The 27,561-nt window shown below is 36.2% G+C and overlaps 3 protein-coding genes across 3 annotated transcripts in view; all 3 read left to right on the top strand.

Moving 5' to 3' along the window:
• Positions 1-27,561, top strand: part of MET (MET proto-oncogene, receptor tyrosine kinase) — an 811,679-nt gene that overhangs the window by 453,563 nt on the left and 330,555 nt on the right. The gene's annotated exons all lie outside the window — the stretch shown is intronic.
• The window catches only part of CAPZA2 (capping actin protein of muscle Z-line subunit alpha 2), a 468,908-nt gene continuing 461,584 nt past the window's right edge, over positions 20,238-27,561 (top strand). Inside the window, exon 1 of the mRNA XM_049771041.1 lies at positions 20,238-20,241. The gene's annotated coding sequence lies outside the window, so the exon portion shown is untranslated. The remainder of the gene's footprint in view (positions 20,242-27,561) is intronic.
• On the top strand, positions 20,372-26,647 carry CAV2 (caveolin 2). Its single transcript, XM_049771043.1, has 3 exons — positions 20,372-20,553; positions 20,896-21,083; positions 26,275-26,647. The coding sequence occupies exons 1-3, from the start codon at positions 20,404-20,406 to the stop codon at positions 26,423-26,425; spliced, it is 489 nt and encodes a 162-aa protein (XP_049627000.1). The 5' UTR covers positions 20,372-20,403; the 3' UTR covers positions 26,426-26,647.

Below are 27,561 nucleotides of genomic sequence, written 5' to 3' on the forward strand. Positions count from 1 at the left end.
GGTTTATTAAAGTGTTTATATCTCCCTAATTGAAGAGTTTGTCCTTCTATGTTTAATTCTCTGGAGGCTTCACAGCACTAGACATAGAAACATTGTAAGTTCGTGATGGGTGAAGGTCTATTGATTTGTATAAAATGTAAAATGAAAAAATAAATAAGGGGGTTTAGAAAGGAAAAATCTGATAAGTTATATATAAATTAAATGTATTTTTCTAATGAAGGAATAGAAGTCAAAAGTTTAAAACTGATGCTCTTAAAACTATTTTTGTTAACATACTATTTGGTATGACTCTAATATTGCCTAACAGAATCTATGGGTTTCTTAGCCTTTTGCCCTATTGACAAAAATAAGAAAAAAATTCCCCACAAACTATGAAATAGTAAAGCATATTTTCATGTTTTACTACATTCTCCTTCAAAGAGAATGATCTAAAATGTTTTGTCTTAAAGATGCTATTTTATTTAATCTATGAATAAAAATATAAACCTGGCAAAATTGCAAGGACCCAATATTTGTTGTTGATTATTTGTTAATCTGTTCAATTTTTCTCCCTAAAATTAAAAAAAATGAGCAGAAGCAGTAAAAATAATAAACAGAAAATAATATTGGGTCCCAACCATAGACTCAAGTTTTGTATTTGATCCTGATAGAGGGCTCAGAATAAACAAGTGAAATAATTATTATCTGTAAAATAAAACCCCACATTGTGAGATCACCCTCCACACTCCATATTTCTAACTCTTTAGCTAGACAGGTCTGATACAGGTAGGGTAGCCACAATGAATTAATAAACCAAGCCAGTCATGGAGTCAGTGCCTCTGAATGCACCAAGCCAGAACTGCTCATGAAAGAGAGAGAGAGAGAGAGAGAGAGAGAGAGAGAGAGAGAGAGACAGAGAGAGACAGAGAGACAGAGAGAGACAGAGAGAGACAGAGAGAGACAGAGAGAGAGAGAAGTATCCTTGTTTGGGGGGTTAATAGCTGGGTGTCATTTTACAATTATCCTCTGAGAGTTGCAGTCTTTCTTAATAAAAAGATGTATTGCACCCATGGAAGACATAAACTCTAAGACACTTTCACTTACTGCCATGTGACATCATATCAAGATGAAAGACATTACCTAGGAGCATTAGTGATATAAAATTAACTAAGAAATTTCAGAATGAAAAAAATATTTGAGGATAAAACTATTCAAGTGTGCATTTAAGATTTACAAGTTAGCTTTGAATACTTATATTCTGAACAAAAATATTTATAATATCTTTCAAAAAATAAAAAAGGCATGCTGGTGATAATATAAAATTATTGGTCAGGGGATTTTAACACTGATAGTGTAGAGGTAACTGTATATAAGAGCCGCTATATTTGGAGAGGGGCACAATTCTCAGGGGTTATTCCTGACTCTGAATTAAATTAATTCCTAGTGGTGCTTGATAAACCATATGAGATGCTGGGTATTGAATCAAGGGTTGGTCAGCTGCATGCAATTCAAATGCTTTATTTTCTATACTCTCTTTAGAGGCAGGGAATTTTAGGGAGGGCACCTTGGGACATTAGTGGAGGGGAACACTAACATTGATGGTGGGTTCAGAATTGGAACACTGCATGCCTGAAATGCTATTATTAACTGATTTTAAATCATATTGCATAAATAAAAATGTAAATGAAAACCAACTATTGGTTAGTTATTGTGTTCTTGAAAATTTCATGTGAAATCCTAATGTCTAATGTTTGGTATTATGGAAGTCTTTGAGCAGTAAAATCATAACTCCACCCTCATTGATAGAGCAGCACTATATACAATAGCCAGAATCTGGAAACAACCCAGATGACCAACAACAGATAAACGGCTAAAGAAACTGTAGTACATCTATATAATAGAATATATAATAGAATACTATGCAGCTGTTAGAAAAACTAAGTCAAGAAATTTGCTTATACATGGATGAATTTGGAGACTATTATGTTGAGTGAATAAGTAAGAGGGAGAGAGTTAAGCACAGATAGTCTCACCCATATGTGGGATTTAAGAAAAATAAAAGACAGTATAATTGAGACAATAGAGATAATATCATGAGGACCAGCCCATGATAACAAGCTTATCGCAAAGATTGGTAAGTGGAGATAGAGAAATATCTACACTTACAGCTACCAGACAATGATAGAGAGAGAAATACAATTGCAGGGGAGGTATGGATTGGGAGGAAAATGGTGGCAGGAATGTTGGACTGGTGAAGGCAGGTGTGCATTTTATGGCTGAAACCCAATTATAAACATGTTTGTAACAATGGTGTTTAAATAAAGATTTTATTTAAAAAAATTATGATAAAAGAAACTTCATTCAGCTCCCTGTTTTCTTCAACCATGTGAGGTTGCAGCAAAAGAGATGATCATTTGTGATATCAGATGTCCTAGATAAACACTGACTGCAGTACTGTCATGTTAGCCTTCCCTATCTCCATATGGGTAAAAAATAAATGTCCATTGTACACAAGCCACCCAATAAACAGCATTTTATCGTAATAGTCTTAGAAGACAAAGATAATAAGACACCACTTATTCACCAGAATGAAAGTTAAACAATAACAAATAATAAATATTAATAAGGATGTAAAGAAACAAACATTTATTTGCTTTATTCCTTTATTGCTGATGGAAATGTAAAATGGTGTAGTCAATTTGCAGTTCAGTTTGATTGCTCTTCAATCAGTCAGTTATAATATGACCTTAAATGTCTACTCAGGAGCCAGAGCATTATACCACAGCAAGTAGAGTGTTTGCCCTTACACATGGCCAACCCAGGATTGATCCCTGGCAACCCATATGGTTCCCGGAGCCTGCCAATAGTAATTTCTGAGCACAGAGCCAGAAATAACTCCTGAGCACTGCCAAGTGTGGCCCCCAAAAAAATTCTATCCATAGATAGGTATATATGCAATGGAATTCATAAATAAAAAGACTAATGTATTTATAATGCAACAGAGAATATTATTGTATATAAAAGCAGTTCCAAAAAATCATATAGTAAATGAATTCATTAACATCAAATGTACAGAAAAAGACAAATCTACAGAGACAAAAGTATAGTAGTAGTTACGTAGTGCTGAGGGTGACAGAAGGCATGAGGATGATAGCTAATATGCTAGGTGCTTCTTTTTAAGGTGATAATATTGTTCAAAAATCAATTGCATTGATGGTCACATCATTTTCAACAATACCAAAATGCACAGTTGTATACTTTAAATATGTAAATTGTATGTGATGTGAACACAGTGCATAAAGTTTCTATTAATAAAAAATAAGTCTAAATATACAGCAATCTTTTCCATATAAAATCCATATTTAATTTAGAACATTTTCTCAGATCATGCAAAGTAAATGTTCTTCTTTTTAGTGTTTTCTAAATTACTTTTTACAGCTATTTTGGCCAAGCCTGCAGCTATGTGGGTGGCCCATTTTTCTGACCATTACTCAGGGTCAACCTGTTTCCCTTAGAAAGATATAAATCAATCCCATTAACTTAAAATAGTGTTGCTCTATTTTTTCCTTCTTGTCTTTACTATTAAAACACTATTGAGAACTGACTATAAGGCACAAATGGTTTTAGGATTAATTCTAGCCTCCTGGTGATATCAATTGAAGTAGGCAATGGAAAATAATTTTAAACAGTTGACCCACAACAAATTATTTACTTTTAAAATAAGTCTTTTCCACAGAGTGAAATTATTAACTCCAACTTGTATGATAATCTCAACACTCCCAGCACTCCCAGAGTATAATAAAAGACTGAAGTAAAACAATCTGAGGTATTTCTAATATTCAGGGAGAGGCAACCACAGAATCAAACATTTGTCTTAGAATAATCATAAAACCTGTAACATATGAATATAATAAAAGTTTAGTAATTGTTTTATTTCATTAAAATTATAATTTATACCTCTTATGTTACAATTAAAGTGGAGATTTATATAAACAAATATATCTTGAATATTTTATCAAAACATTCCCCTTACATCAGTGTGATATCATGACTCTAAGATGACATCATTCTTCATCCATTAACTGAAAAATGCAGGTAAAATATAACTGGATGAAAAATGGCTTAGACTAATATTCAAGAGATTTGGAGTTAAGCCCTGGAATTAACATTTAATAACTATAGAAATGTTATAATATCTTCAAACTTCTCTGGCCTTCAATTTCTTTGTCTTTAATATAGGCTTAATACCAATTATTCTGCCTGACTCATAGAGTATATTTAGGAGCAAATGTGTGTAAAAAGGAGAAAACTATATACAATATCACAAACATATGACTTGGGTGAGAGAATTAGCACCATATTAAGTGTAAAGCTACCTTTTCTTCTTTTCTTTCTTACTTTCTTTCTTATCTGCCAACATTGATCCCCAGAGCAGATTAAAATGTATCTGGTAATACACAGCATAAAAATTTATTGGGTAATTTGTTTGTTCTTAAGTCATTACCATTTTACGATAAAAAAACTCAAGAATGAAAATGGTTGAGTAGCTACTAAAGTTACACAACTAGTAATTCTTTTTCTTTTAACACAACTGTTTTATTTTACAAATGCAGAAAAGTAGTAATTTGCCCAATGTCAGCTTTCTAATTATTTTTTAACATTAGGACAAAACCTAAATTATTTGACCTTCTAACCCAGTGTTCTTGGTTTTCTCCTCTTGCTAAATTTAGGCTCTGCGATTTGTGGAATTGATAGCATGTTTGTTTCAGGAATACAGTGTTAATATACAGACATACATCCTTAAACAGCATTTTTTATTTTTTTATTTTTATTTTGACCATAGTGGCTTACATATCGATCACAATAGTATTTTAGGTACATATTAACATTGAATCAGAGGAAAACCCTCCACCAAATTTGTCCTCCCCCCTTCCCCGTTCCCTTTCTGCAACCCATATCCCCCACCATCACCCCCCGAGCTGCTAGAGTAGATGGTCCCCTCTTTGTCTATAAACAGCATTTTTTAAAAAATATCTTTAAGCACCATGATTACAAACATGTTTGTAGTTGGAGTTTAGTTATAATAAAAGAACATCCCCCCTTCCCAAGTGCAACATTCCCACCACCAATGTCCCTCAACTCCCTCCTTCCCCACCCCGTGCCTGTATTCAAGTGATTCTTAGTGTATTAAAATTCATAAATTGCTCTTGACCCCACAGCTTAGGTAAAGAAAAGCTTAGAAAAGAAATTAAAGTGGGAAGAAGAGGACAAGAAAGAGAAGTAATAGGGGAACATGAATTGGGTTGATTAGCTTGGTGATGTGGGAGGATGCTATAGATATATAACCAAAGACCAAATTTAACAACACAGAAAACATTAAATATAAGCTTCAGCCACCCAACTTATTAATTTGCCTGTCAAGTTGGGAGGCCTAGGTAAGTGTGAGGTGTGGATGTAGTGAGTGGGATATGATGGAGTATGGGAAACTTGGTGGTAGGATTTGACACTGATAGGTGGGATTTGACACTGATAGGTGGGATTGTTGTGAAATAGTACACCCATCTAAAACTCAACTGTCAATATTTTTGTAAATCATGGTTCCTTAAATAACAAATTTAATGAATGGAAGAATAAATCAACTCTAAACTCCTAATTTTTCTACTATATGATACTTTGGCAAGATACAAAAAGGATTTTTCTTTCCTTACTCTTCTTACAACTCAGTCCCTTTATGGCATCTGAAATATGTAGCCTTAGAAATGCTCGGAAGATGGGCCAGAGTGATAGTAAAGTGGTAGAGCATTTGACTTACATTGCACCAATCTGGGACAGGACCCAGGTTTGATCCCCAGCATCCCATATGGTCCCCCGAGCCTGCCAGGAGCAATTTCTGAGTGCTGAGCCAGGAATAACCCCTGAGCGCGCTGTCAGGTGTGGCTGGCCCAAAAAAAAAAAACAAAACAAAACAAAACATAATAATGCAGGAAGATGATTTAAAATTATTGTCGGGGCCGGGCGGTGGCCCTAAAGGTAAGGAGCCTGCCTTGCCTGCGCTAGCCTTGGACAGACCGCCGTTCAATCCCGCGGTGTCCCCATATGGTCCCCCAAAGCCCAGGAGCAACTTCTGAGCACATAGCCAGGAGTAACCCCTGAGCGTTACCGGGTGTGGCCCAAAAACCAAAAAAAAAAAAATTATTGTCAAGTTCAAGAGTAATCTGTTTCAATTTCTAAGAGCAATCTCTGTGTATTGTCCTGGATTTATATTATAAAATTAATCACAATGAAACAAGTAGATTAGTATCTTTCAATATTGCCACTAGGCATCAAAATTAAAATGTAAAAGTGCCTAAAATCTGTAAATATGCTAAAATTGATAGTATCTTTTAAAAGTTTCATGTACTTAAGCTTAAAGGAAATATGCATATCTGGCTGAGGAAGGTAAAAACTTGATAAGCAATTAGGTTGAAGAGACAGCAAGACAAAAGAAACATGTCATAGCTACATAAATAGTTTTGGTAATGGTAGCTAATATACACAGAGAAAAATGATTCATTCACTAATGATAAAATATTTTAAAAGGCTTTATAAAATCAACTTATCTTTTCTAATATTTGATATTGTCCTTTCCCTGGAAGCAAGTAGAATAAATCTCTCCAAAGGTATTTTATCTAGATTTATTGTTTTGGCCCCAGTGTATTTCTATGAGTCTATATTTTCCAGTGACCCACCCCTTAGAAAGAATTATCAGTCTCAATTTTGCTATTCATGTGCCTCCTAATTTTAAAACAAGTTTTTACCTTTTACTTTGAACACTGCCAACCTTAGTATGTTCACGGAAAAAAATCAACCTTTTATTGTTTGCCATTGGAAATCTTATGTGTATATAAATACAGTCAGCTTATGGAGCAACTAGAGTTCCCATTCTATTCTGATAAGAATGTGAATTAATTTAATCACTATAAAATCAAAGCATTTACTATGATTGAGCATATTATCAAAGCATTTACTATGATTGAATCTTCTAACTTTGTGAATCTTTCTTAGAGACAAACACAACAAATGTATATTATACATTATGCATCAAAAAACATGTTTATAAATGTTCAAAGCAGCACTGTGGTACATAAAATAAGCCTCACATACATATCAGTATCAGCATGAACAAATTTTGGATTGGTTATTCAGTGAAATATCAATGATAAGATAAACCTTGTTTATCTATACATTATAAATATATCTCAAGATCAGCTAAATGAAATAAATTGGACTCAAGTGAAGAGTATTTATTTGATTTACTTTACATAAAATTTAAAACTGACAGATTATAATATATCATACTAATATTCAGTATCATAGTACTTTAGAATAGAAGATAAACTGGTAGAGAGGCTAGTATGAAACATATATCTAAGTTCTAAGAATATTCTATTTCTTGATTTGAATGGATGTGAATGGATATGAATAGATATTTTTGGATTTGAATGGTTGTATTTTCCTTGGGGTATCTATTAACTTATAAACTGGTCACTGGTATAGTATATATATACATATGATTGTCAAATACCTATGAGCATTTTAATAAGAACATCTATTAAACTGCGTTTTTGAAAACTTTGGTGATTTTTCTAAAGAGAAAAAATATAGATGGTTCAGTTAAAATGTTATTTTAGAATATTAAGTAAAAGTGAAAGTGGAACATTATAAAGTCATAAGTTTTAGAATAAAATAGGCTATAAAGAGGTTATAAAGAACAGGGTAAAACCAAGATAGAAATGAAGGGGTAAATTTTTTAATTATATCATTTGAAATGTTGGTGCTGTCATCTGGACATAAGAATATGAAACTTAGAAACAAATTTTGAATCATCATCATATAAATAATATTTATAGCCACTTTACTGGGATATTTTATAACTAAGTTAAAATCTTTTTATTTAAATGTTATCAGAGAATATTGATGTAGGCATAAAAAAATCACAAAACTAAATCAATATGATGAAAAACCCAAGTATGACAAAATTTAATAACTATGTATTTTATACAAGCAAATAATGTAGTATGCAGTATCCTGGAACCATAGTACTTTACTATTAAAGTTTGTTTCCAGTAGCATATATATCCAAGAATTCTGATGAGCAGAATTTTTATTTAAAATAAATTTTAAAAGAAGAAAGCATACTTATTAATAAAACATGTAATCATGTGACTATATGAAGACTTACAATTAATAACAAGCAGGTTTTTATAGTTTACACTATGAGTAGGATAGTTATCACTCTTATTTAATAAATAATTGTTAGTATTTCCCAAAAGTGAGATTATGACATAAATATAAATCTTTCAAGAAAGATATAATTTCTTTCAAGAAAGAAATAAATTGATTTATTTGGGGGGGGGCTTTGGACAACACCCATTGATGCTCAGAGATCATGACTTATTCTGTACACAGGAATTACTCCTGGCAGTACGCAAAGGACCATAAGGGATGCTGGGGCTCTAATTCAGACTGGCCACATGCAAGGCAATTGGCTAACCCACTGTACTATGTCTATGGCTATAAAACTGTATTTTAATGAGAACGTGTTTCTCTTAAAATTAGCAAACTGAGAATGCTATAAATGCTCTAAAATAACCCTCCTGTATTTGAAAATATTTCAAAATTTCACAGTTTTTACACAAAATTTATTGATTTATTTAAAGTATAATCAGAGAAAAATTACCTCAGTCAGAAAACCCAGAATGTCCTATTTATAAATGGCAAAGGATGGTGGTTGTGATACAGTGTGGAAACATGGTGGAGATTGATCAATACTGGTGGTGGGGTTAGCCCTACTCCATTATGTTTGACCCCAACTATGAAGGACTTTGTAAATCACAATGGTTTCAATAAAATTAAATTAAATTTAAAAAATTAAATAATAATAAATTATCTTATTTAATATTTGCCCTTCTTATACTAAATAAGAAATATAAAACTTATTAAGTATCTGGAAAACAGTGAGGGCATGAATGCAACTCAGTGACCTAGAAAGTGTAGACAGAGACACCTAAATTGTCTAACTCATTTTATCATTAGGTAGAAGAAATCTTCTGGCAGTATTTATAAATCTGGACAGAATAGATAACCTTTTAGAAACTCTCTGGAAACAAAATTCTTTCCATATATTTATTGATAGGAAAATAAAGCTAAAAATTCTTCTTCCTAGCCCTTTGGCAACATTCTAGTCTCCTGTCTGCTTTATGAAACTCAATTTCTTTTCTCTTGGCTCCTAGATAACTCTTTAAAACATAAAAAAAAAAAAATAACAGTAGACACCAAAACAATAACTTACAAGAAAAAGGTGGAAGATATTTTGTCCTTTTCTCCTTATTCTTTTATTGGTAGTATGTAATTAGGCTATTCTTTTCAGTATTCCCATTTGTTAATTAAATGTACTATTCCTTTATTTATATATACTAGCTACATTATTTTTTGGCCACACCCATTTAATGCTCAGGGGTTACTCCTGGCTAAGCGCTCAGAAATTGCTCCTGGCTTGGGGGGACCATATGGGATGCCGGGGGATCGAACCGTGGTCCTTCCTTGGCTAGCGCTTGCAAGGCAGACACCTTACCTCTAGAGCCACCTCACCAGCCCCTACATTTTTTTAAATTGTGAATTTGTATGAAAGATTATGGCTACACCAGCCTATACAGCAGAAATCTGGCCATCTCAAGGGGTGAAGGTGAGCAAAGCCCCTACCAGCTGAAGCCATTCCTGTTGCCTCTACTACCCAGATCACCATTTCCTACATGGCCCAGCCTCATAACTGACTTTCTAAATTCCCTGTGGTGATTCCAAACTGAACACACTTGAGGTATGCCAATTTTAGGATATCACCAGAGCTTTAGAGAGTGAGTGTAAGCACCTTTCCCCTGTATCTTCCTTCTTTAAGGAAGCCTGGCAGATGTAACTAAGTCCACAAAAGCTGTCGTCATATTCAAACTAAGCTAGCTTCATATACTTGCTATTTTATTGAATAATGAAATGTAAGCCAAGACATGAAAGATCATGGCTACACCTGCCCATGCAGCAGAAAGCTGGCCATTTTGAGGGCTGAGAGTGGGCCAAGCCCCTGCCCTTTTGATGTCACACCCAGAATCAGTGTACCCAATAACCATCACCCAGAATCAGTTTAGCCAATGGGCCTGACTCATCACTGATCCTCAACTACTCCCTTTGGGGTTACCATCTGACCAAACTTCAATTATGCCCCTGGGCTGTTATGACAAGGGCCTTTTGTAGTGAGTGTGGGCACCCACCCCTGGTATCTTCCTTCTTCCATGTTGCCTGCCAGCTGAGTACATTCCCCTAAATGTCATAGTATCAGTATTAGTACTTTAAATTTCTGGACATATTCATTTGTTTGATGCTGTCAGTCCTAAAGGAATGGCCCCAATTTAACAGAATGGTCATCAAGCAACAAGAGCTAAGTTTTAAACCAATGTCTTAATAAATTCATTTTAGATACAAAATTTTTTACAAATGTGCTTGATACTGTACTTTTTGCTTTCTTTCTTTCTCTTCCATTTTATTTTTTTCTTTCTATTTTTCCCAATAAACATTGCTTTTAATTATCTGGAAACAAATGTAGTATGACCAACTATGTAAATAACTATATGATGCATTTTCTTTAAATTAAAAAAAATGTTGCTTTGGGCCATACCAGACAGTATTCAGACAAAACTACTGATTCTCTGATCAGGAACTAATCCCAGTGGTGCTTAGGTGATCCAGACCAGAGATTGAACCTGGTCTGGAGGCAAAGCATGCACTCAGTCTACAGTTATCTCTCTGATCTGTAATGTTACTTTTAAAAATTGACAATATGGATGAATAGATAGCTCTCTTTCGTTAAAGCACCTGCTTTGCATTTGACCAACCCTGGTTTAATCTCAGTTACCCCAAGCTTCCTTGAGCACCACTGAGCACAGAACCAGGAGTAACCCTAGAGCATCACTGGGTATGGCTCAAACCCTGACCCCCAAAGTTTACATTAGCTTTAAGTAAAAGGAAAGAAAGAAAGGAAAGGAAGGAAGGAAGGAAGGAAGGAAGGAAGGAAGGAAGGAAGGAAGGAAGGAAGGAAGGAAGGAAGGAAGGAAGGAAGGAAGGAAGGAGGGAGGGAGGGAGGGAGGGAGGGAGGGAGGGAGGGAGGGAGGGAGAGAGAAGAAAGAGAGAGAGAAAGAGAAAGAAAGAAAGAAAGAAAGAAAGAAAGAAGAAAGAAGAAAGAAAGAAGAAAGAAAGAAAAGAAAGAAAGAAAGAAGAAAAAGAAAGAAGAAGAAGAAAGAAAGAAAGAAAGAAAGAAAGAAAGAAAGAAGAAAGAAAAAGAAAGAAAGAAAGAAAGAAAGAAGAAAGAAAGAAAGAAAGAAGAAAGAAAAGAAAGAAAGAGAAGAAAGAAAGAGAAAGAAAGAAGAAAGAAAGAGAAAGAAAGAAAGAAAAAGGAAGAAAGAAAGAAAAAAGAATGAAAGAAAGAAAGAAAGAAGGAGAAATAAGAAAGAAAGAGAGAAAAAGAAAGAAAGAAAGAAAGATGAAATAGAGAAAGAAAGAATAAGAGAGAGAAAGAAAAAAGAAAGAAGAAAGAAAGAGAGAGAGAAAGAAGAGAGAGAACGAAAGAAAGAAAAAAGAAAGAGAAAGAAAGAAGAAAGAAAGAAAGAAAGAAAGAAAGAAAGAAAAGAAAGAAAGAAGAAAGAAAGAAAGAAAGAAAGAAAGAAAGAAAGAAAGAAAGAAAGAAGAAAGAAAGAAAGAAAGAAAAAAGAAATAAAGAAAGAAAGAAAGAAAGAAAGAAAAAGAAAGAAAGAAAGAAAGAAAGAAAGAAAGAAAGAAGAAAGAAAGAAAGAAAGAAAGAAAGAAAGAAGGAAGGAGAAAGGAGAAAGGAGAAATCAGAAAGAAAGCAGAATGGAAAAAAATTCAAATTAAGATATGCTAGATTTTTTTGTTTGTTTGTTTTTGTTTTTGGGTCACGCCGGGCAGCGCTCAGGGATTACTCCTGGATCTATGCTCAGAAATCACTCCTGGCAGGCTTGGGGGACCATATGGGATGCCAGGATTCAAACCGCCGCCCTTCTGCATGCAAGGCAAATGCTTTACCTCCATGCTATCTCTCAGGCCTCGAGATATGATAGATTTTTGTTCAAAACATATCCCAAATAAAGAAAAACTCTATATCTGTGCTTTAGTAACTAATAATCTTATTCTGTACTTTTGTGTTATTATTTGGGAAACATTCAATTATGTAGCTTTTTATAAATATGTTCTCATTTGACTATAGAGTGTGTTGTACTTAAGAGTTTAAATTAAAAATTAATATTCAGGGGGCTGGTGAGATGGCGTTAGCGGTAAGGTGTCTGTCTTGCAAGCGCTAGCCAAGAAAGGACCGCGATTCGATCCCCCAGCATCCCATATGGTCCCCCCAAGCCAGGGGCAATTTCTGAGCGCTTAGCCAGGAGTAACCCCTGAGCATCAAACGGGTGTGGCTCCCCCCCAAAAAAAATTAATATTCACTAAAGTTTAATGCCTATGTTATGGTCTGGAGAGATAAAATAAAAAGTTCTTAAGAAGTTATCTTATTTATATATGCAGTATACTAAAAATCAATGGGACACTCAGAAGATTAAACAGGAACATCCTTTACTTATGGAAAACAGGATAAAATAAATCTAAAATTAATTGTGCATTGTTTTGAATGAGAACAGAATGAACTATCCTATTGCTCTAATAATGAATATGGACTTTTCAACAGTGTGACTTCTTCCTTGTCTATTTCTAATAGTCAAGTATTCACAAACAAAAGTTAATTCAGGAAATTCTTGTGTATAAAAAGAAAACTTTGGCCAGAGGATCTGCTAGTTGAAATAGCCAGAAGACTAAGCTTACACTCTTTACAACAAGCTACTGTAACTTAATATAAAACTAAAAAAAAATCCTGGTATACCAACATGAGGGTAGTGTTACAAAGATATGGACAAAAGACTTAGGGCAGGTAAGAAAAGAAAATGGAGCAAAATTTCATTGTATCATAAACAACTAGTTGGAGCCACTCCACAAGATTACTGAATAACTTTCATAACAGCCATTTTTAAAATAGCTTTTGATTCATTTTGACAAAGGTATTCCTGTATTTTAAGAAAGGGATCAGTGAAGAGGTGCATTTATAAAGTGGAGACACAAGTACAGACTATGCAAAGCCCAAGAGAGTGGCTTGTACATTCAAGTTGTATACAAAAAATCAAGCCACTATAATTCTTCCCAGATTTCTAAGAATTTGTTTTTGCTGACAGTAAGTCTAGAAAGGGATGTTTAAATTTTTTGATAGGCAACCAGGTGTCTATTTCACAAGCATGTTTCTGAGCTTCTCAGTGAAGGGTGATTGAAACTTACAAAGTCATTCAGTTTTTGAAGTGTCAAAATTTACTAATGTTATGAAATAAAATGGGATCAACAAATACCAATCTCTATTTGTCCAGCGATAATTATTCAAACACTCCTGGATTTTTAGAGAAGTTTAGGAGGTTTCCAGGTATAGCGGACATGAAAGTGGTTTTTATTAATGTTTTATGAGGCATACATATACCTTAATACCAGCATATTAAACTTTCATAGTTAATTGATATATGGTTGTTCTAAAATTTTATAGGACAAATAAATATTCTTTAGCTTCATTTCAAACCTTCTGGAATTTCTAAGAATCCGGTATTAAAATTTGAGATTTATCTTTGTTCTGTTTATTTGGAAGGGAATCCCCAAGCTGTACTCATTAAGGTCAAGAGCCACTGCAGAGATACTCAGCTAATCAGAAAGGGCTATTTTATTCAACAGCCCAACATTTCTGTACAAAGTATAATAGGTAAGGTATGGAATCAATCTAGGTGTACAATGACAGATGATGGCTAATGAAGATGCAGTATATATACACAATGGAATACTATGGAGCTTCAAAAAGATGACCAAATCTTGCAATTTGTGCAACATTGTAGGAGTGGAAGATAATATGTTGAGTGAAGTAAGCTAAAAGAGAGAGCCAAACACATGAGTATCTCATGTATCTCTGATATAGAAAAGAACTAGATGGGGAAATGTAACAGTAAAGTGGGGATGCCTAGATCACCTTTGACCCCCTAGATTAGGAAAGAAAATTACAGAGATGGAATGAACTCAAGGTGGGAAAAAGAAGACAAGAAAGGGAAGTAATGTGGCAACAGGGGTTGGGGATTTGATCATATTGGTGATATGGGCCAGTAGTACAATTATACACTATATAGATTCAATAACCCTGAAAACATGAGATCCAAGTGGAAACCACCAAACTATTTGGGGTAATAAATGGAGGTATAATTATTTCCTGATTCAAACTATCCTATAAAGAATAGAAATAAAAAATGGTGTGGTCTTAGGCTGAAGTGGTGGAGCCATTGGTAGGGCATTTGCCTTGCACATGCTAACTGAGAAAGGATCATCCCCTAGCATCCCATATGGTCCCCCAAGCCAGGAGCAATTTCTGAGTGCATAGCCAGAACTAACCCCTGATGGTCACCAGGTGTGGCCCAAAAAACAAAAAAAAAGTTGTGGTATTAAGACAAAGACATATACACAGACCAGAAAAATAGAATCGAAAGCCCAAAAATAAATAGTATGTATATGTAGAGTTAATGTACAACACAAAACCCAAGAACATAAAAATTAGTAAATAAGTCTCTTCAAGTGGTGCTAGAAAATTGGATAATTGGGGTTAGAGTAATAGTACAGTGAATAGGTTGCTTGCTTTGCACACAGGTGACCCACGTTCTATCCCCAGCAAGCTACTACTTCCGGGAGTAATTCCTGAGTGTAGAACCAGAATAAGCGCTGAACATCACTGGGTATGGCCCCCAAAAGAAAAACAAACAGAAAACTGGGTAAATCACTTTTTACACCATTCATCATCTAAAAAATCTAAGTCAAGGTGACTTGAATGTAAGGCCTGATTCCACAATTATCACAGAAGAAAACATAAGTGAAGTACTTCCTAATACCAGCCTTAACAATGTCTTTGGTACTAGTCTCCAACAGCAAAGGAAATGAAAGTAAAATTGAACTGGAACTACATCAAACTAAAAGAAATAAAGGACCACTTTCTAAGATGAAAATGAAAGAAATTACACAAGAAGATTTTTTGTTTGATTTTGTTTTTCGTTTTTGTTTTAGATTTTTGCTTAACTAAAACATTTTGTTGTTTTTAAATAAACCCAACCTGACACAGCCCACTTGAAGATGGATGTCCCCACACATCTACTGGCCATTCTATTATGAGAATTCCCTTAGAGATGTCAATAGCCTTCCCATACAAGAGAAAAACCAACAACATGAGGACCAGGTCTCAACAATCTGTTCTTTGGCAACAAACGCAGGTAAAAATATAAGGATAAAAAATAAAATTACCAAAACAAAACAACACAAAAATTAACAAATTTTAAATTTTAAAACAAATAAACAAATAAAATTAACAAAACAAAAAGTGTGGCAGCTAATTGAGGAAAATCAGAATTACTAGGAAAGTACAACAGGCCAGTGTTCCTCAGTTCCAGCTGTCTCTGACCAGAACTCACCAGACTCATAAGACTTGAGTAACCAATGAAAAGGAAACAATTCAATGGTAGAGAGGGTTGAATATATTTACAATTCCTATATAGAATAGGGAGATTAATATCCCATGTATATAAGTAAACCATATAAGAAAAATTAACCATAAGCATGGGTTTATAATTGAATAGCAGGAATTTAACTTTTTACTTTTTACACAAGAATAGTTTTAGATAATATCATACCCATGATTCTCAATCTGGATAAAGTAGAGAAAAATTGTGACATCCACTGAAAGTTTGGAAGCTTTGATAACTGCCAGATGATGAATGCAATAGAAAACTTACTCTAAGAAATTTTTTAATTTCCTTTGTTATGGAGCAATTTGGAGACAAATAAAATAGACTGGAGAGAATCCTGTATTCTCAAAGCTATTAGAATTTGCCACTTGTCTCCAACCACTTCCTCCCATTAACGGTATATCTCCCCTCTCCTCAATAAGGACAGGATACAATTGTAGTCATCACTGCAGTTAGAAAATCCTTAAGGGGTCAAAAGAGATAGCACAATGGGTAAGTAGCTTGCCTTACAAAAGGTCAACCTAGTGAGCCCCATTAGGAACAAACCCTGACCACAGAGCCAAGCATAAGTCCAAAATTAAAAAAGAAGAGAAACTCCTTGAGAATGTAAGCTTATAAATCCAAATCATTTGCAAATAAGAAAAGCAAAATAAATTTATATACTAAAACAGTATAAAAGAAGAATGTTATTAAAATATTAGCTACCCACAGTTCAAAACTATAATATATATAAATAATTTTTAAATTAAGAAGTATATGAACAAAGGAGAAGGCCTCTTTTTAGCTGTATGATAATATAATGAATCTAAATTTACTTCTTTTGTTAAATTTTAGACATTTTATAAAAGAAATTATCATCTTAAAAACTATCTGAGCCACCATTAAAACCACTTTAATCTAGTATTTTGCTTTCTATTTCTGTGACCTAAAAAGTAAGTCAGTTTCTTATTATAACGAGAAAAAATAGTAAACATTTTATTAATATCACTGGCAATGAAAATGTGATCAGAAGAGAAAGAAATGTAAGTTAAAAAGCCCTTTGCCAGAGTTTCAGCCACTTAAAGTTTACCACAATCTAATACTATGGAAATGATTTCTTACAGAATAAAACATCCTGAAATTAGGGGTGGGAATTTGGAGTAAGTTTAATTGTTTTCAAATGTTGTGCATTTGTCACTTATGTTTCTATCTTCTGGTCATTGATATTTGAGGTTTCCTTAAGGAGTTAGCAGCAAGTAGAGTTTTTGTCTTGCATGTAATCAACCCTAATTTTGTTCCCAATTCCCCAGATGGTCTCCCAAACACTGTTAGGTGTTATCTCTTGAGTGAAGAGGAAAGAATTAACCCTGAGCACCACCAAGTGTGATCCCAAAATAGAAAAAATATATAATACATTCTATTCACTTTGAGAAATTTCTGATCAGCAATGACTATTAGACACCCAACTCCCAGAGTCTCTTACATAGATAAAAGGAAGAGGCAGAGATGTGCAAACAAAGGCCAAGGAAATGGTTCAAAGTGCTGAAGCCCATGTTTTGCTTGTAGGAGACACAATTTTGATCCTAGGCACATTGTCCTTGAGGACTGCCAAGAGCAACCCCCAAGCAGCATATAACACACAACTGTGGTTTAAAAAGTGAAAAGAAGAGGCCAGATAAATAACTCAGGAATCAAAGGTGATTGATTATATGCATTGTGCCATACCTGAAAGTGTTTGGGGCTCATTCCTGGCTCTGTACACCTGGCAAATTCAGGGGAATTTACTGAGTGCCAGTAGATAAAACCTGGGATAACCATGTGCAAGGCAAATGCCCTCCTCATAGTACAACATCTCTAGCTCCACAGGAGCCATAAGATTATGTCAACAGAACATGACTGATTTACAGCATAGCAAAACCACATACAAACAGAAAACATAAAAAAAAAAACACTGTCAATATAAACTAGAAGTCCCTAAGCACCACTGGATCTGAGCATCAAACTGTTCATTTGCAAATGCTCAACTGCTCTTGGAGTGATGTCCAATCCTGCTCAGTACTACTTGGGGGGAGGACCCCTAAATTAAGAAAGATAGCAAAGAAAAAAAATAAACAGAATTACCTCTGGGGAAAGACTGTGGTTTTGGGCTAGAGAGTAAGTTATGGTTGTAATTAATTTTAATGTTGTTAAATTTAAACATTAAAATTAATTACAACCCTAAAATTACTCTCTTGGGAAAAGAGTGTGTAGGCAGACATGACATTCAAGCATGTAATACCTCCTCCATGCCTAGAAGATGTAGGTCAACTACTAGAGACATTGAATTTGGGTTCCAAAATATTTTTTCCAATTCAGTCTCTGTTCTTGTGTGTTCATGTGTCATTTTATCGTTTCCAACATAAATGTTTTTATGAAGCAATTTTTGAAGTCTGTTCACACAATTTTGATATATGTGTGAGTCCTAAATGCATATATTCAGCAATACTTACTTCATTTTTACTATATCTTAGCCTCTGAGGCAAACTGCATGAGTATCTCAAGTCTCAGATTCTCTAATTTGTGATTGGCACATTTCCTCTAAGGCCCTTTGTCCCTTAAACATATGGCTAAAACCATCAGACCTTTAATCCTTTTGAACTATGCATTGCTTCTCTTGTGAAAAATTTGTGTCAGTAGAAAGCAAGCTTGTTCATCTATGGCAGCAGAGCCTTATGCTAAGGATTACTTATATGATTTCTACAATGAAGTTAAGACTATATCTGCATCTTAAAGATTCTTAAAGATTCTTCTATCAAGAATAGAAAGATTATGAATTTGGATATTCCTCAAAAAAAAAAACCTGGAAATTGGGGCTGGAGCAATAGCGCAGCAGTAGGGCATTTGCCTTGCTTGCGGCTGACCTAAGTTGATCCCTGGTGTCCCATATGGTCCCCTAAGCCAGGAATGATTTCTGAGTGCATAGCCAGAAGTAACCCATGAGCATCACCGGGTGTGGTCCCAAACCCCCCCCCCAAAAAAAAACCCTGGAAATTGAGCTTCCCAGCAATACCAGTCCTAGGAATATACCTTAGGAACACATACAAAAATGCCCTCTAAACGCTTATGTTCATCATAGCACTGTTTACAATAGCCAGAATCTGGAAACAACCCAGATGCTAAAAAACAGATAAGTGGCTAAAGAAACTCTGGTACATTTACACAATGGAATATGCAGCCATCAAGAAAAATGAAGTCATGAAATTTTCCTATACATGGATGGACATGAACATTTTATGCTGAATGAAGTAAGTCAAAGGGAGAGAGATAGACAGAGTCTCACTTATCTGTAGGATTGAAGAAAAAGAAAAGACAGTATTATAATAATACCCAGAGACAATAGAGATGAGGGCTTGGAAGGATCGACCCACATTATGAAGCTTACCACAAAGAGTGGTGAGTGCAGTTAGATAAATAACTACACTAACAATAAATAACTACACTATCACGATGATGGTAGTGAATGAGAGAAATAGAATGCCTGTCTCGAAGTCGGGCAGTGGGTGGAGGAGGAGGGAGATGGAGCGCACTGGTGGTGGGAATGTTGCACTGGTGAAGGGGGGGTGTTCTTTTTTTATAACTGAAACCCAACTACAAACATGTTTGCAATCCTGGTACTTAAATATAATATAAAAAAGAAAGATTATAAATTTGGGGTCTACAAGTGTAGTATTTCTAACGATAGAAGATCGCCCATAAAGCTGCCTTCCTCCCTGCCGGCACAGATTCCTTGATGGATTTTGCTAAATCCCTAGCACTTTGGTGGTGGCCTGGAACGCAGGTTTGTTCTGTATCTTTCTCAAGCCGCAGAAAAGATGGAAACAAGCCTTGGTGGTCCAGACCATGTGTATTAGAATTGGGCATTATCTGAGAAACTGAGCCTCTATCTACCTCTGCAGCCAGTTCACAGTTTAGACTTTTGAAGCGTGAAGGCCCTTTGGGGGATTTTGTTTTATTCTAAGGCTTACACCAGTTTAGAGCTTATTTCTTGGCTGTGCGCTCAGGTGGGTTCGGGGAACCAAATGGTGCGTGGAGATGGAATCCGTGTAGGCCACATACCAGGCAAACACCTTACCTGCTGTACTATCTCCCCAGCTCCTGATAACTGAACTTTTTTTAAGTATAATATCTTAACTAAGTACCATGATTACAAACACGTTTGTAGTTGGGTTTCAGTCATAAAAGCTGAACTTTTTTTATAACACCCCCCCAAAAGCTGAACTTGTGAAGCTACCCTCCTGCTCTTATCCCCGCACCCCAAGTCTCCAGCCTCCCAGAACGCCAGCATCCCTGACCATCGGTCCGCGCCAAAGCCCCTAAATTCCAGCAAGTCTTGCACTCGGACCCTGGAGAAAAAGGCGGATCCATCCCCTTTGCAAGCGCACATTTTCCCTGCCTGCTCGGGAGGCCGGGAAGGGCTAGAAGCTCAACTAGGGAGCCTCCAGGATCCAGGCCAGTAAGGAGGTTCGGAAGTGCCTTCGGACTGCGTCCTGCAGCTGCTTCCCAGGCTGGGCCCGGGGCGGGGCTCGCGGGCCGGGGAACGGGAGCCGCACGGCGGGAAGCGGCCGCCGCCCGGGCGGCGCGGGGCGAGGCGAGGCGAGGCGAGGCGAGGCGGGGCGGAGCCGCGCGCACGGGAAAGGGAGGCCTAGCGGACCGGGAGCCGAGCCGAGCCGAGCCGCGCCGCGACGCGCCGCACCAGCCGGGCTGCAGCAGCCTCCGTGCCGCGAGCGCCGCGATGGGGCTGGAGACCGAGAAGGCGGACGTGCAGCTCTTCATGGACGACGACTCCTACAGCCGCCACAGCGGCGTCCACTATGCGGACCCCGAGAAGTTCGTGGAGTCGGGCCCCGATCGGGATCCGCATGGGCTCAACTCGGAACTCAAGGTGAACCAGGGCGCGGGCGCACGGTGGGGCCCTTGGCGCGATCTGGGGGTGTGCGGGTGCCTTGACCCACCCCTCCACGCTATCCCCCAGCTCCGCGGGGCCGGGACCCAGGCATGCATCCTCTACCCGTCCCCTACGGGGCAGCTGGGCACTCCTCGCCAAATTCCTGCGTGTCCCGTGTGATCCAAGACTAGGGCTCTCCAGTCAAGTGCTTCCTTCTTGCTCTCACCCGTCCCCCACCGCACCCAAACCTCGAGGCACCCCAGTTCCTGGTTCCCAGGGTAGGTAGGTAAGTGGGTGGCAGTGTAGAGGATTCCCCCGATCCTGTGTCCTCATCCGCAGGTGGGCTTCGAGGATGTGATCGCCGAACCTGCCACCACGCACTCCTTTGATAAAGTCTGGATCTGCAGCCATGCTCTCTTTGAAGTCAGCAAGTACATTCTCTACAAGTTCCTGACGGTGTTCCTGGCCATCCCTTTGGCCTTCGCAGCCGGACTTCTCTTTGCCACTCTCAGCTGTCTGCACATCTGGTGAGAAGGGGGTGGAGACACCGCAGGGAAGAGGCTTTGGGAAATTTAGGAATGTCCTCTGCCCTCTGCCCTCACCTTTCTGCCTTGCCCAGCTTGCTGTAGGAAAGAATGCTTGCACACCAGTTCTGACAAAGAAGCAAGAACTAGCAGTGTGGGGTGGGCGAGGAGCAAGGCAATGTGCTTTGCATCAAATCCTAGGTTGGGGTGTGTGGGTAAAATAGGGTGTAAAACCAAAAGGAATGTGCCCCTCTGGCCCAGGTCATCATCTTCCTTGGGCTGCTCAGGGCCCAGCTGGCTGCGGAGGTGGAGAGCCCAGGGCCATGCTTCCTGCCACGGGCCCAGATCGCTGGAGCCTTGTCAGGACTTGTGCCTGTGGTTCTGGGCAGGGCTCCTGATTCTTTCATCGTCCTTTATTCAGTCACCACCTGTGCTTGGGGTAAAACAAAAGCGATCTTTGAGCAAAATGCCAGCGACAGTATAATTGGACAGAGATGTCAGACCAGGTTAGTTGGAGATAGGGATAGGCTGTTCCAATCCTTCCCCTATTTAATGGCAAGAATGAGGCCAGAAGGTTTGCCAAGGAGTATTGGTTCTGGTAAGGGCCACTCAGTACAAACAAATGAGTGAAAACTCAAGCAGAATGATTTGCAAAGGCTGCCAAGTTCCTGGTTCACTTATGGGCAGAGAGAGTTAAAACTAGTTAAAGGGTTTTGAGAGGATATTTTTAATACTCACAATGCATCATAGAACTTTGGAGAGCATTTTAACCATTAAAAATTTAAAAAAAATAGAAGAACATAATCATATTGTCTCTAAAAGTAGAATTGTGTTAAAACACCACTTTGTTCTGAAAGGGGAACATTCAGATTATCTCCCGTAAGGCAGCATTTGGCTTGTGCTTGAGGTCCACCATGGCGAAATCCAACACTCAGAGGCCTTCATGTCTTTCTCAATCACTCTCAATCAATATAGTATTGCCAGATCTAACCCAGGCTGTGTTCAATGTTACAACTTACAACATTATTCTCCATCACCCTGTACTACAGGAATTGATTTCTCTAGTCAGTTAGCTTGCTTATATCCACCAAACAATTTGATATCAATGTCTCATTTGTGCTAGTTATTGGTCCCAGGATGAATAAGATGTAGGACCAGCTTTTACCTTACATTTAAGTATATCAAGGCATCTGGCTCAGTACAGAAGATGCAAAGAAGAATTTAATTCTGGCTGTTGAGAAGGGTGGCATAAGGCAAGCTTTATAGAGGAAAAAAAAAGTCAAAAAGAACTTTTAAAGGTTCAATAAAAATTCGCCAAATAAAAGATAAAGTAATTGGATCACTCAAAAAATTGGTAATTTGGTCACTCAAGATTGTAAACAATTCAACTAGGTTGACTTTGCTAGAGACCGCCTGAGGAAAGAAAATATTTGCCTTTACAGAAAAACAGAAGAATGGTTAGTTCATTTAGAGAAATAACTACACTGGCAACTATCATGACAATGGTTGTGAGTGAGAGAAATAGAATGCCTGTCTCGAAAACAAACAAGGGGTGGTGGTGGGAATGTTGCACTGGTGAAGGGGGGTGTTCTATTTTTTATAATTGAAACCAAACTACAAACATGTTTGTAATCATGGTTCTTAAATAAAGATATTAATTAAAAAATACAATAAAGAAAAACAATACTACCAAGGCTAGATTTGCATATGGTTTACACAAGGTTCAACACTAGCACATATTTTTTTTTTAAAGATGCCTAAGTATACTATCAAGTTTTGGATTCTCAATTAACTGAAGCCAATCATCTAACCTCTATCCCATTTCACTTTCAAATAGTAAAAAACTAAGTGACCACATAGCATATTATGAAATGTTGACCATGAAACTATTAAGAACATAGTGCCAAATTTATAGTCAAGAAAACTAGGATTTTCCTTCAGTTCTTGGAACAGAATTGGGGATGGAGGGAAGCTTTGGTTTACTAAGTGAAAGAAAAATGCAAGTAAAACTACAATAACCAAATAAAACTTTCTATCTGGCCTTCCTGAAAATAGGAAATACTTTTTCAGTAGTGCTTCAAATGGTGAATCATAAAATTATTTATTTCAGCCATATAAAATTTATTTAACTTCAGTTTGTTTTTCAAATTATGTTCATGTGAAACATTAATATTTAACTACCACACATTTGTCATCAAGCAATGGAGATTGGAACTAAAAGAGAAACTGCAAATAAAAACTGCTCTATACATATTTAAGGTATACTAGGGTAGACGGGTAGACCAAATTTATATTTTGGATATAAAAAAAAGGTCATTAATGAACTCTATTCTGACCAGTAATCCTAGATCAAAGAGAAATCTTATAAATGCCAAATCAATTTTTCCCTTCTCTCTCTCCTTCCTTCCTTGGTAGTAGGTAAAGGTATTTTATTCTTTATTACAAACACCCCAAATAAGTCAAGATGTTTGTATTAGTAGATTATATATAGGAAATATTGCTGAAGGTCCGCTATTCTTATTTTTAGTAGAATGAAATTCAATGGTCAAAAAAATGGACATTTACTATAGTAGTCTTGTTTCTCAGATGTTTTTGTTTGTTTTTGTTTTGGGGCCACACCCATTGATGCTCAGGGCTTACTCCTGGCTATGAGCTCAGAAATCACTCCTGGCTTGGGGGATCATATGGGATTCCTTGGATCAAAAACTCAGATCCGGGGCCGGGCGGTGGCGCTAGAGGTAAGGTGCCTGCCTTGCCTGCGCTAGCCTAGGACAGACCGCAGTTCGATCCCCCGGCGTCCCATATGGTCCCCCAAGCCAGGAGCGACTTCTGAGCGCATAGCCAGGAGTAACCCCTGAGCATCACCGGGTGTGGCCCAAAAACCAAAACAAAAAAAACAAAACAAAAAAAAAACTCAGATCCATCCTGGATTGCCCACATGCAAGGCAAAAGCCCTACCACTGTACTGTTGCTCCAGCCCCCCAGATATTTCTAATAAAGCAAAATGTAATGTGAGAATTATATATTACATGTATTATATATAATATATGACACTACATAGTTTATAGAAAATTAAATAATTCTATGATCTAAGGCTGTTATATATCAATGAAAAAGTATATACCCTTACAAATTATAAGACATATCTAAAAAGTATCTGTTTGACAATATTATTGAGTCTTAACCAAAATTTAGTGTCAGAGGCTCATTGGATCCTCACATCTGAAGTGAGGATTAAAGAAAATAAAATGGAAATGAGTTCACAGCCTGAACTGAAGTCCTCCAATCTGGGCAACCTCACTTTGCTGAACTAGAAAACTGACTTTGCCCTATTGTTAGTTCCGTTTATGACATTAAAATCTGAGAAATTTTTGAGGATTGCAATTTTCTTAGCCAAAGAATGAATGAAACATGCACTGTATTCTGAGTGAAGTTGATTTGGTTAAGAAGCTTTGTTATCTGAAACAATGAACAATTTTATAACCACCGTGCTTAAATAAAGCAATCTTTTTTTTAAAAAAAAAAAAGGAAATTTAAGCTTATAGGTAATAGTAAGTAGCATTCAATCAGTTGTACCATGATGTGTTCTTTTGAAAAGTATCGAAGCATAAATAAACATTATCATTTCTTTTTAAAAAAGCTTTCTTATTAAAACCTCAGTCATCCAATACATCAATATGAGACTTTTGTTATAATTTTTATTATATAATCTGATTTCAACACAGTACTATTATTATTGAATATAATTAAAGCATCATTTGGAGGTTTCAAGGGTGCATAAGTATTAATAAGTAATAGAATGTAAGGAATTCTTGTTCTTGAACTTGCAGTGGATATGCATATTAGGCCACATATCAGATATCAAATGATAAATGTAGAGGAATAAGAAACCAAAAGTTACTTTTATTCAGGTTTCTAATCGGCTCTAAAATACCCCATAATGAAAATTTTTAAGCCTTACTTCAAGTCTTTAGTATTTGGAACAGAATACAAGATTAAATATAATCTGTGTAGACAGTCAATATGAATAATTCAGTATTCTAAAAATATCTCAGTCAGATAGTTGACTGATCTTCCCTTCATGTTGGGATAAATACAATAAACCTTTGTTTTAGTCACATTTCAATAACAAATCAAGAAAATCAGCTTCTCTCTTTATGTCCACCTAGACCATAAAAATTACATTGAGTCAACCAGTAATGTCTAAAAATGCATTCTTTATGCTCAGAGAACATTATTACAGTAGAGAATGTTATTCGGAGGATTACGTATAGACAATTAACCAGCCTGGGGACTATAAGAACATACAATTATTTTTAAAAAAGATATACATTAAAAAAAATAATTTCAAGGGAGTTTAGTTTTTCTTGCCCAATAGTACTGACATAATTGCAGGTCTGTCTAACTATACCACTTTTTTGCTTTTTGCTTTTATTTTTTTATGTCCTGCCCAACAGTGCTCAGGGTTACTCCTGACTCTGTGCCAGAAATGATTTTCTGGCAGTGCTCATAGCATCATATGGCATGCCAAGGATTAAACCTGGGATGACTTCCTACAAAGCAAACACACTACCCACTATACTATCACTCTGGACCTTAACACCATTACTTTTAAATAGACCTTTTCAACTGTGTATAATTGCTATGAAAAAATTAATAACGAAGTATAATAAAGCCAAATTCACTTTAGCTCAAACATTTTTGAATGGTCGGTCAAGGGTTTCATCTAATCACTGCTCTTCTAGTAGCAGTGAGAGAAATATAAGCATCTCTGATACCATTTATAATACACAATATCTTCTGATAGATTTGAAGATTCAAAGGTTTGTTCTAGGACTTCAAACAGCACAAAAACTTTGGTACACAGCCTGGCCTAAGTGGAAGGAAGTGGGATGAGGCATAGGAAAAGCAACCAGGAAGCAACTCAGGGATCAAGAATTAGGCAGGTTAATGTTTAGGAACAGATTAAGTAGATAAATCTGTTATTTATTTTTGATTTACTGATTCAAATGCCACACACTAGTAGTTATGTCTATTTTTAAGCATTATATCTTCTATGTATCTTCTCACTATCTGAATTACTGCATATTTGTTTCAAATATTTTACAAAGGTAAATAAAAGACTTGTGCAAGACTCAGTGACTTTATTTGTTACCATGGCTCATTCTCCAACTCCTCTCTTTCTCCATTACAGGATTTTAATGCCCTTTGTTAAGACCTGCCTAATGGTCCTACCTTCAGTGCAGACAATATGGAAGAGTATGACAGATATGGTCATTGCCCCATTGTGTGGGAGCATAGGACGCATCTTCTCTTCTGTCAATCTGCAGTTGAGCCGTGACTGAACATGGGGACCCAAGACCGGTGATATGGAGACTGTTATTTGTTGTTTTACATACATGTACTACTGTTTTCTTATTAAAAGCACTACTCCCATGGTTCTAATAAAAATAAATATTAAAATGGGCAACTACATTTAGACCTTGGCAGACCTTTCAGAAAGTACTCTTTTAATGAATAACCAAGGTTTTCATATCTAACTTTGTAATCAAACATAGGTTGGCAACATTTAATTTTTGCTGTAGTGCAAAAATACATTTTATAATGAACTTATAATTGTCAAAGAACACTTTTCTCAAATACTCTTGTTGTTCAAATGATTCATATAAGCCTGAGGTGTTTTATTTTTCATTTTTTATGGAAAAGAATACTTTTTAAATTCATGGCAATTGTGAGAGATAAGATGTACAAAAATCTTAGAAATGACAGTAACCAAAGCATCCAGTTCTGTTGGGGGCTATAAATAATAAAACAAATGTGAAATAGATTTTTGAAAATGAATTCCTTTAAAAAATGCATTGTTAACTGACAAGTCTATTTAACAAAATGTTTGATTTTCCTGTATATCTTGTACTTAATGTAAATGTTGCTCTAACTAGATTGCTTTAAAGCACTTTCATTATATTTGTTAAATTAATATATACTATGAGGAAATGTATCTTCCATAAAGAATTGCATTGATGAGATAACATCATTTTTATGTAGCATATATGTATTTACTTTGGAGATTTAATGTAAAAAAAAACAGAATATAAGTATTTTCCTCTAACGTTTCCAAGAAAAATCCTGAAATATTTTTTTTAAGATAATGTGATCTTGTGCTCGTTTCAGCAGCATATTCTAAAAAATAGTGTGATCTTAAAGTTATCCAAAGCCTGATATTTTTGACCAGGTAACTTTTTCTCTTATGGTTGGAAATTAAGTCTATACTCTGCATTCCTACTAATGTTTATTTACTTTCAAGTAATGCTGGTGCTGTGTAATAACATTTTTAAATAAAGGCATTTTCTGATGCTCAAAGTATAATTTCATCAACAGTGACTCATCTAGATTTTTAATATAATTGCCAGATTGTTGAGATCATGCTACTGAGCTATAATGCACAAACTGAAAGTTGGCAGCTAAACATATACAAGATATT

Source organism: Suncus etruscus, chromosome 1 (assembly GCF_024139225.1).
Source record: "Suncus etruscus isolate mSunEtr1 chromosome 1, mSunEtr1.pri.cur, whole genome shotgun sequence".
NCBI classification, from domain to species: Eukaryota; Metazoa; Chordata; class Mammalia; order Eulipotyphla; family Soricidae; genus Suncus; species Suncus etruscus.